This window comes from Solanum dulcamara, chromosome 1, assembly GCF_947179165.1.
Source record: "Solanum dulcamara chromosome 1, daSolDulc1.2, whole genome shotgun sequence".
Lineage (NCBI taxonomy): Eukaryota > Viridiplantae > Streptophyta > Magnoliopsida > Solanales > Solanaceae > Solanum > Solanum dulcamara.
This window is the reverse complement of record NC_077237.1, coordinates 19,448,265-19,459,960: the sequence shown is the minus strand read 5'-3', so window position 1 is coordinate 19,459,960 and position 11,696 is coordinate 19,448,265. Positions and strand designations below refer to the sequence as shown.

Here is an 11,696-nt window from a genome sequence, read left to right as displayed (position 1 = left end):
ACGTTATATGATTGGTGAAAATAAGGTTCAATTGTCTGCGAAATCTAATCGTATAAATGACATACTAATTCTATGTAATTTAAAGCTAATTTAGGTGAAAATTAATTTCAGTGTTTACTCAAGCCAGCTTTTAATAATAAATATAAATGAATTTTTTTGGTGAAATTTAGATGTATATGTATATTTAACACAACATAGATATCGTATTAATAATAATTGGTATAATGATTGATAAATATTATATATATATATATATATATATATATATATATATATATACACAAATTTTAATGTAGATTTTAATGTAGAAATTATAACTTCAATTTGATAAAGTACTTTAATTTTTACCAAGAAAGAAACAACAGAGGTTTAATGATTTGAAAAAGCTAAAAAGTAATACAAATTTTATGAAATCGTGAAAAATTAGCATATGAAACAAAAAGTAGAAAAAGAGTAACACCATAAATAAACTATCTCGAAATCTATGCATTTGAACCAAAAGAAAAAAGAAAATAATAATAAACTACCTCTAAAATTGAGCATTAACCAAAACAAGGCAAAAAATAGGAAAAGAGTAATACCATAAATAGACTACTTCAAAATATGTGCATTTGAACCAAAAAAATGTCATAAATAAATGATTCCTAAAATTGTGCACGAACCAAAAAAAAATAGTCAAAAATTAAAATAGAAAATATTAATTTTTGATTATTCTTGTAATTGAAAGAAACTAAATCAAGAAATATAATCAAAAAAAATCCTCCAAAATTATCACGAATCAAATCATATACCATAATTCATATCTGTTGCATCCCATATTTCATCGTAATGAATTAAAAAATTGAAACATTGTTCATAACTTTCATTGAATTGATTTTTCAGAAAAGAAAAAATAGAGAGTTTGATTTTGATTAGAACACCATCTTTTTAGTTTATGGAAGAGAAAGAATTGACAAATGCTTGAGATAATTGTGGAAAGTAAATAACTAAAGAGGGGGAATTTAAGGGATTAAGATACCAGGATTAGAATACCATTAACTACCAAATCGTGAGCTGTATTTATTTTTTCACCGTATTTTTTTATATATTATTTTCTTGTTTGTAAAAAAACTACTGCCATGTTAGTGAAAACTAAAACTATTGTTACATAGTGATAATTTAGGTGCTTATTTTGTCTAGTTAAGTTTTTTGCCCTATAATAATAAACAATATATTTACCTAATTAAACGAACATACACAAAGAATATAAATTTTATAAAATATTAGTTGATATATGATCGATTACATGTTTGTACCTGATATAATAATAAACAATATATTTACCTAATTAAACTTTAATTTTTCATTTTTGTAGGTTCAAACGATATCAACAAAAAAGTTACCATATTGTAATTCATGTTGATCATTCACAGGAACATGTACGTTATTCTTTCATTTATAATTACTTATTCCACTTTTTTAAACAATATTGATATAATTTTAAATAAAAATGTTATTATAAAACTTGATATACACATGCAAGGCGTAGTTTTCTTGGTAGATTACAACATTAACCTAACATTGTTAGGACAAAAATGAGAAACATCACTTCTTATTTTCTGATGTTTGAGGAAGCAAAGATTTTTGACTGTCACCTAGGAGCTCAGATCTCAACTTCATTAGCAATCGTCCAAGATAGTTAAGACCTTCTCCGTCTCGACCTCCTCCCCAGAATAGATCATGTGGTGAACCCTCCACAAGAACAGAGCCCGCGGTTGAGAGCAGCAAAGAGTTTAAATAGGGGTATGTCGTGAACTTGCATTTTAAGGCCTTATACATGACGTCAATCTTGATAGATTCCCAGTCCGGTCTTACCTGGAACACAAAGGAATAAGAGGGGAATGAACAGAAGTTAGACCTTAACTGCATTATACACTACGAACCATTAATACAGGGAAAAAAGGTCCCACTGCGAGCAAGCAAAAGAGAGTGCAGCGCAGAACCAATAGCCTAAATTGTAAAGACCAAGTATTTCTTGCTTGCATCAGAGGGTTACATTAAGATGGATCATCCATGTCCCAATTTCTTAAATTGCTGGAATAAACAAACGGATTTAAAAACAAAACTCATTAACAAGTGTGGAACCCTAAGATAATGCTTGCTACTGAACTACAACTCTTTGTTGCACACTGGCAATACTTCCAAAGTCTCCTCAGCTTAATACTGCCACCAACATCTCAACTTAACTACTTTGAAGCATCCTTTCTGGAATCTAACTTAACTCACCCTAGACCCTGGGATTGTGCATAGACTCTCAATTCTCTATGATGTCCAGACCATACAATATTTCAGGAACAAGCAAATCAAAAATACAAACTTTTGCCTGTATTTATTCCGAGTTTGAGGTTGCAGAATGAGTTCATCAAAAAAAATAAAAAATTGATAATCGTGGCGTCTGGGTCAACTTGCACGCCCCTTGACTAATTCCACTAAATACCTACCACCTCCCATCATCAACAAGTACTAGGTAACTCTGTCCACCAAGGCTCATCACAATTCTTTGTATTAACATATCTTTGTTTTCAATATCTTTGATTAGTTCGGCGTTTACTTCTATGAACCCATGAAATACCTAAAGTTTGATATATAATAAATTGCCGATTATTTTAATAGACAACCACGTAGGTTCGATAATCAATACCCCTTCAGTATTACTGGGGATCTGCTGGCTGCCAGCAATCATTTCAAAACTCCTCTTTTCATTTGTTAAAATTGTGTTTTTAAATAAACTAGTTTTACGTCATAATTACACACAACAAAAATGTCTGTTGGGTTTTAATTTATTTATTTTGGCTTACTAAGCTACAGGGGGTGGATCTAGAGTGTCGTCTTTAGGTTCACGTGAACCCATCAACTTTTGTCTAAACCTTATATATGTATTAAGAAATCTACTAAAATATATCTATAATTTTTTACTGTGAACCAATTGCTATTGTATATTAATGTGAGATTGTTATAAGAACTCATACACTTCAAATTCTAAATCCGCATCTGCTAAGGCACTTTGGAGATACCATTTAATACGAGTAGATAGCTTCTGACCTCACCCATTTATGATCAAGCATTTACAATACAATTGATCATATTCCTGCTATCTAGTTATGTAGCATGCATATGCTTTCTGAACACATGAATAAAGCAGCCTTGCAAAGAAGGAACCACTTGAAAAATGATAGTACATGGAAAATCAATGGGATAATGTTGTAAGAAGAATGTAAAGAATTACCAGATTAGGTTGCTGCCTCTGTATTCTCCTTCCAATCCTTGCTGCTTCCTCGGGGCTCTTTGCACATTTTAATTCTTCAATACAGCTTTTAGCGACAGGATCAGATACCCCAACAAACTTTTGTGCCTTCAATCAAAGAATTATTTGTCAAATGTCTGAAAGATGCTGCAAATAATGAAGTTTTATGTGTAAGTTTTTCAAGGAAATGACCTGGTAATAATGCTCAACAGTGGACCAGGTGACAAGTTCTTCATTTTCATCAGGCATTTGAATTGGATGGAGGGAGAAGTTTGAGAAGGAACCATATGGATCCCATGTTTTGTAAAAGAATATGATGCTTGATTCGTAAGGAGAAATGGAAGGATCAATGGCTGAAGTTTCTTGTACTGATGGAATAGTAGGTGTCAGGTCAGGAACTGGTTGCAGAAACCCACTAACAAGTATGTCAGGTCCAATCTGCATATTCATATGACTTCAGAGTTCAAAAATTAACTCACAGAAAAACTAGTCATGATTAATAGGTAAGTCAGAAGAGGGGGAAAGATTCCAAAGGGACAACAAGGTCTCAGTTTATCTTGTTTCATTTCTTGAAGGTGGTTAATAGCTAACCCCTACCTGCCGCTTCATCAAAGAAATGATATCAGAGAATGACATTAAGAATCCTTCATAATAGAGCAATTGAAAGGCAATACCACTTTTACCAATTATTGCATATTTTAAAATTCTACTAAGTAAAAGAAACACAAAGATGAACAAAAATTTGTCATGTGGTGTTGTACCATCTTATTGCTATAAGGTGAAATTATTTCAGCATTTGGGCACATCAGTACTTAGATATCAATGGCATGGAGACCTTTGTTTTTTACCAGCCTTGACAGATTATCATAGTGATACAGGATGTTAAACATTGTTTGAAACTACAATGCACTTAGTTAAGGCTAGACCAAGGAAGTAATATCTGCTTTTCAGACCCAGTACCTACAACATGTAATGTGAGACCCTCATTAAACAGACTTATTAGCAAACCGATAGTAACTAAAAAGAGTTTAAATAGATTTAGAATGGCAGATAGATTGCGGAAGTTTGCGTCTGGAAACATCTAAACAAAATCCTTTAAGTTGAGCATATGCACTAACAAGAGATGAATGTGAGCAATACCAAGTGGAGGAGAAATAGAGAAAGAAAGATGATGTAATTGGAATGTGAGCATTGGCACATGGATATTGAATGAGGTACCTAACTGAGTTCTAACTTAAGCAATTTTTTTTTTTAAAGAGATAAAAGTAACATGGGAATAAGTAATTTCTCCTGCAATTCCTACTTATCCTTTTAATGAATGCTGAAATTCTGACTACTTTTTCTTTAGCTTCTTCAATTTTGAAAGCTAAAGTTACCTCCAAGGTAAAATATCAACATAAATAATCTTCTACGCCTCGATCACAAATTTATTAAGGTTGGCTACATGAATCCTTTGAGTAAATTGTGCCTATTCAGTTCAAATGATTCAATAAACCTTAGACTACGTCACGCCAGCCATTAACCTACTACAGCCTTCTACTTTATTTGAGTTTGATATCGGTTGTGCTTTGTGAAGCTCCCACATGCAGAATCTTCCACCAACGTGAAAACTTTTACAAATTTTTTTGTTTTCTAGAAACTAAGAAACCTTAAAGGACTGTAGGAGTGACACATAGGAAAGATGAAAGACCACTTTTTGTGTTCCACTTCTACATACAAGTCTGGGTGGTTTTTGTAATTACTGATAGCACTGTTATGGTGCTACTTTAAATTTAAATATAAATATATACATGTTATCAACCTCAAAAAAAGCTTCTGCATTCAGCTTGTCGAGGAGGTTATTATGCGTATCAGGTATGGTTTTTTTATTCATTTCATTGTAAATAAGCTACTTACAACCCAGCAATGAGGTTTCAGGAAGAGAGAGTGAGGAAAACTATTACAGCATGCTGCTTAGACAATTGGCTTAGACATGGTGTACATGGTTAGCAAGATATTTAACAAAATTCAACGACAATTGTAATTAGCATCTATAAAAGGGAATTTAATCGAGCACTGAGAAAAACCAAGGTTTGTTTACTTCAGTGGATTTATCATAAGGGATACCAGGACTTAAGACAAGGAACTAGATTCAAATAAGAAAACACCAAAAATTTGGATAAGGCCAAAAAGAGAAAAATGCACAGGTTGTAACTTGTGCACATGTGACATGATACATAATTAAGGATTAAGCCAGACCAAACAGCACAACTGCATTTCTCTTTCCGACTTTTGTTTTGTTGGAGTGCGGGGGGGGGGGGGGGGTTTGAGGATAAGTAACAGCAAGACATGCATCTATTATGCACATAATCAGAAAATATAAAGGAGAAGCAAATCAAACCTGCTCATAGGAAACATCAATTAGTTCCAGAGCCTGGGTCATCTCTACCATTCCAAGTTCCCCAACTGGAGAAGGTGCATTTTTCCCACCTATAATTTTGGGAGCGATAAATGCATGTACCTGCAGTAAGGTTTGACATATATCACTGCAATACAAAACAAAAGTTTCTCTCCAATATGCAAACTATCAGAAATTTCCTTTAGTAGAGCAGACAAAAATATGTTTAATTACTCAGTCAACTAGAAGAGCTGCCAACAAACAAGGACTGCTGAATTGTCAATAAGATGAAGAACACCATAAAGAGTGTTTGATATACTATTCTCTGAGCATTGATGAAAATTTTGACATTACCAGAAATAATAGAGTGATCAAAACGAGTATGTGCACTACACAAGTCAGACTGATGCCCTTATTTAGTTAAAAACATAGTAGAATTAGACAAGTATCTATCCTCCCATTTGGATTGTTCTGCGAGGCAAAAAGCCGCTGAAGCAGGCAGCTAGCTGTCATTCACTGGTGTAAAGAACAAAAACTTCTTAATAGGTTTAAATAGAAAATCAAAGTTAGCCTTTCAGTTTATACTTCCCATTTCAGAAATTAAGAGAACAAAAATTATCTTCCTGACAAGTAGTAACAGCTCAGCAGGAGATTCAAAATGATAGCAAGAAAAGATAATGAGAGTATACCTTGTGTATGACCCCAGAAGAAATAGCAGATGCAGCCAGTGTCCCTCCACACTCCCACAAAATGGAGAGGTATCCACGATCATATAAGTACTCCATAACATCTCTAGGATCTAAGATATCAAATTCCACCACTTCAACGCCTTTGGATGCAAGCAATCTCTGAAAACTTCTCCTTGCACCTCTTTGTGTAGCAACTAAAGTGGGGACCTCAGAAACATTCCAAAGATGTGCTTCTTCTGGAAGATCAAGAGTTTGAGATAATACAATACGCCGGGGCAGATGGTCACCTCCATGTCTAACCGTCAAACGTGGATCTAGAACCCAAAATCAAAAGTAGAGCAGCAGTAAAATATCTGGGACATCTCATCAAAGTTAAGCAGCATAAAGCCATTTTGAGCATCTCTAATAACGTTGACAGGATATTCAAAGCATTCAGGACATTTATAGAGGAATGAGAAGAATCATACTGTCTCTGCGCACAGTATTTCCTCCAACAATAACAGCATCACTTCTACCCCGCATTTCAAAAACTCGAGTTCTTGACTTTTTGCTACTGATCCATGACGCATGACCCCTACTAGTAGAAATTTTCCCTGTGTACACAAAATATGACCGCAGGTGATTGTCCAATTTGTTAATGAAGCTTGTGATTTATTACCTTAACACTGTTGTTGCAACATCATAGGCTATGCGCTCACCATCAAGTGTCATTGCATACTTGAGAACAGAGAACGGTACTTGACAGGCAGCTCTATATAGTAAAGGAGCATTGACAAAAAGGCAGGATTTGATAGCATCCTGAAAATTACAGAATGTAACTGTTAGCTCTACACAGCAGAAATTGTAGAACGTTAGAATTAGCTCTACAATGCGAAATATTTTGCCATGAGAAGATTGATTTATCAAAGCAACAGTCACCACATTAACAGTACATTGAATTTAGATTTCGTTTTCTTTTTCTGCTCCAAGTTTTACAGAAAAAATCCTCATTTATTTCAGAGAAGATCTAAAACTGATCTTAACAATGCAAACAATAAACAAGTAATGTATCTTGAAGTGTCTCCAGAATCAAAAATTAAGCTTTAAGCAATTCATGGTGAGCATAAAATGCAGATATATTTTTTTGAGAATGTACTATTATATTATGCTAGACCCATTAGTAATTAATGTGAAATAGTTTATATCGACACATTTTGACATTTTCTAATGTGTTTCTTTTGAAATATATTCTTAAGAAGGGCAAGCAGGACAATTGACATACAAAAGCAAGTTGGGATCAAACCTCTACTGGATTCAAAGCTCTGGACTAACATTGACACAAACAATTACTACACCTCCATCAAAAATGAGTTGGGATTAACTATATGAATCATCACTGACCATGTTTCTCCATTTGAAATATCAGGCCAACATATACAAAATACAAACAAAAATAAAAAGTACTAGAGATTCTCTATATTTTCTATTGATATAAAAATCTCATATAGAGCTAAAACCTGCTGGAAAGCATAGGACTCAAAAGTAAATGATACTAACATAATGAGAACATATTACCTACTAATTGGTATTGCTATATAGATCATTTTCTTTCATTGTCCCCCATCTTTAGCTAAGTTTGCTTGAATTCCAGGAAATCACAAGTCTTTCGAGATAATTGATTATATTTAATCAGTGAATACCTTTTATTGTGTAGCAGTCCAGAAATACATCAGAAATATGTGGAATGAATTCTTTGACCTCATAAACATTAAAGTTGGGAGAGAAAGACGACAAAATTTATGGAAGATGTGTGGCTTGAACAGAAGCTTTAAAGTTAGCATACCTACAGCTACATGCCAGAGCAGCCAATAAAGAGGCAGTTTGCAGAATACAGAGAAGGAACAACTTGGAGTATGAGATTTAGAAGAAGTTTATTGGATTGGGAGGTCGACTAACAGACGAGTTTCTAGCTGAATCAGCAATTTCCAAGGAGTTCCCTCAAATCCCAAAATGCACTGTTATGGACTAAGGAGAAGGGTGGACAATTCAAAGTCAGATCAGCTAGAAGGCCAGAGCACAGAAGAGGAAAGTTGGCAGGATCAGGAAAATGGAAACACGAAGGACACAGAGAAACTTGCTATATGTAGATAGCTACATATGGAACTTGTCTAGCCCAGGACAATCGACAAAGAAGAGGAACTAACATATGCAGAAGGTGCTTCCTCAGTGAGAGCTAAAATGAATCCCCATACCATGTGTTGTTACATTGCAATTTCAGCTGGCCCACTTGGAGCATTTTTTGAGGAATCCTCTAGGAGTACAGTGAGCCATGTCAAGAACAGTAAAGGAGCTGCTTTTACTGGAAAGGCCAAACAATCAATAAGAGGATCAGTCTGGAAAATGCACTACTCCAGATGTTTTGGAGGCAAAAAGGAACCTGTCCCCAACACTAAATAGAGATGTTTACAGTTTTAAGCTTTTTGGTGTGAGACAGATTTTGTGAAGGATGTTAATACCATGTTGGACTTCAAGGACTCCTTAATTTGTCAGAGAAGCTAGAGTCAGACCTTTGTACTTGTAAATATTTGCATCTGGTGCTTTTGTAAATAAAATGTAGCCTTATTTGATCCCAAAAAATAAAAGATAAAGAAAAATATTTGACACTTCGACAAATTTTGCATATAATTTGTGGTGACTTAATATAAATGCTAATTATCAGATATAAACCTGCATTAACGGATAATTCCTTTCGAAGATGATACCATGCAACTTTTCTAGAATATTTTAAATTCCAGGGAAACCATAAAAGCTATTTAGCTAAATATTTCTTCAAAAAGGTAGCAAAATGAGTATATGGTTTTTGTAAAAACATTTAGCTCCATATCATCAATGTGGTAATCTTTTTTTTGGTCGTTATTGAGACTTCTAATTTCATCAAAGGTGAAAAGTAGATAGATATTCACCATAACTGCTAGGTAAAAACAAGAATGGGTGAAAGAAAATCCGAGTGCAGTTAGCGCTTCATTTTTTTCCATGTAGAATGTTTTATTGCTCAGGAACTAAGCATTGAGAGCTTACAACGAGTTAATTTTCTACACAGAAGCCCATCAAGTGCATTATCCAGGACGTACTACATATTAGATTACCTCAATAGTCTTATTCTGTGTATCTTCCCCAATCACATCAACTTGAAGACCTTCACTCCTTAATGTGTGAATGGCATTTCCACGAAGGTGTTGCAGTGGATGTCGTATCCCAACAACAACTCTACTAATCCCTGCCTAACAAAGATGCATCAATTGCATTTCCTGCTAAAATTTAACACAAAGGCATACATATATTATCAACTTTTGCAATCAGTCTTCCTGTCTAATAAGATGGTGAAACAGATGAATCTTTTTTAAGTGTTACGTGAACTTCTCCTCCCAACAAAAGTGCATTACCGTACCATGCTCCTTAAGAACATAACACGTGAAGCTGGAAGCATTCCGATTAAACCACAAATTGTTAACAACAGAATTAACTTCCGACTGGGCAGATAAGCATTCACATCCATAGAAGCCAAGAATTAGACTATTATCTATGTTTCTAACATACACAGTCAGGAAGCAAAAGGATTAGAATCTGGTATTCTTTTGTATACTTGTAGTATATGCTGGTATTCTTTGAGCGCCTTTTTCTCAACTCTCACACACACAAAAAAAAAGATGTCTAACTTTACCAATCCAATTTTTACATGGTATATCTGCATAAAGGACAGCTAAATAGACAAATTAGTTTTGTTGAATGGTATTAAGTGTTAAAGTATATCAAATTGAATAAATATACCTCGATTAGGGCGGAAACGGCACCGCTATCACAATGACAGTCTCCAGGTTCCATATTAAGATAAGCAGTGGCACCTCGACAGTGCTCGCCGGCGGCTTCAACAGCCTGCACCTCGGCCGGAATTGTTCCTTCGGCGTATAAGTAACCTTCTCCGACCACCTTACCTCCACCATTTGGAACAGCGATAACGCAGCCGAAGTTAGGATGAGGAGCGGTAAATCCGGCCGATTTGTCAGCTAAATCGGCTGCCCGTTTAATGTAGAGAGAATCAAAAGCTGAATTTGATGTGTAATTGTGGTTGGAAGAAGAAGAAGAAGAAGCATAAATTGGTTTGCAGAGAAAGGGTGTAGCTAATCCTCCTAGCATACGCGCCATGGATTTTGGGGTCAACTCTGAAGATAAATTTGTTTAATAGTTCGGTGAAGAAGAAGAATATTTGGCCGTAATTTGTTGTGTTTGTAATGCCATGACCCGACACTTAATTATAAAAAATCTAGTCTCTTCCATGGACTTCACCCAACTCTGTCAATCAGCCATGAAATTACATTATAAATGACTTTAAAACTCAAGATGTTTTCAAACTTTTAATCCCTTTTTGCTCAATAAATAAATTTAGGATTGTCGCCACTCAACATCGAGTTTGATGGCATTTGTGATATTCCATCTTGACAAGTCAATCTAAACTCAATAATTATGGAAAATAATACAAAATCAACTAAGTAGATGAGATATACAATTGCGGAAGAGTTAAACAATCTCAAATAACCCCAAAATCTAGTTGTTAAGCCACTATTAAATACATAATTGAAAATAGATACAAGTCTCATAATATCTTTATTTTTCAAATAGACTAAAACATAAGTAAAGGGACAAGATAGTTCGCCAAACGTCAATAAGCTACTTCTCAAAATCGCCTTGAAGCTTCGGATGAATGAAAGGGAACTCTAACTCACGGTCCGGGCCCAAAACCTACACAAATATAGAAGTAAGGAGTAAGTACCAACAACACTGTACTCAATAAGTAAATTAATAAGACAGGGTAAATCTAATAGAATACAGGAACTCCTTTCATCCCAACTGAACCTCCATAACTACAACCTGCACAGAAATAAGCCCAACCTAGAGTTCACAATGCATAGTTCAAATAAATTCTACAATCTCAGTTCAATTGTTACAAATTATTAATCACAAGTATCACACAGGTTAATCACAAAAATCAAGTACATCACATATAGAGATGCAAGGATGCTCATGCCCAGTCAATAATCGAGCACCAATCACATTCACCGACAATAAACTCAGCCTCAACCACACCCTCTCTAGCAATGACCTCGTCATCACACTCACACCGTCAATGACCTCGATATCATACTCTCAGAGAAAATGACTTCAGCATCACACACTCGCCGATAATGACCTCGACATCACACTCTCGGCGGAAATGACCTCGACATCACATCATGTCTATCTCATCATAAAATCTATGAATAAAATACAAATCGACATGTTTACACAATAATGAGGCCTTCCGTGATTATGG

At 34.8% G+C, this 11,696-nt stretch overlaps 1 protein-coding gene across 1 annotated transcript; it reads right to left on the bottom strand.

Annotated features, from left to right (window-relative positions):
• Positions 1-1,474: 1,474 nt before the first annotated feature.
• On the bottom strand, positions 1,475-10,744 carry LOC129902889 (riboflavin biosynthesis protein PYRR, chloroplastic). Its single transcript, XM_055978333.1, has 9 exons — positions 10,157-10,744; positions 9,475-9,609; positions 7,048-7,147; positions 6,817-6,942; positions 6,350-6,663; positions 5,664-5,783; positions 3,476-3,721; positions 3,266-3,391; positions 1,475-1,854 (listed from the first exon to the last, which is right to left on the bottom strand). The coding sequence occupies exons 1-9, from the start codon at positions 10,529-10,531 to the stop codon at positions 1,585-1,587; spliced, it is 1,812 nt and encodes a 603-aa protein (XP_055834308.1). The 5' UTR covers positions 10,532-10,744; the 3' UTR covers positions 1,475-1,584.
• Between the last annotated feature and the right edge of the window lie 952 nt (positions 10,745-11,696).

Coding starts and splice junctions, on each gene's coding strand:
- LOC129902889 (XM_055978333.1), bottom strand. CDS start 10,531: ATGGCGCGTATGCTAGGAGGATTAGCTACACCCTTTCTCTGCAAACCA. Junction 5,784..6,349: donor CTTCTGGGGTCATACACAAG/GTATACTCTCAT, acceptor ACCTTACTGCAG/GTACATGCATTTATCGCTCC. Junction 3,722..5,663: donor TTGATGTTTCCTATGAGCAG/GTTTGATTTGCT, acceptor ATGAATATGCAG/ATTGGACCTGACATACTTGT.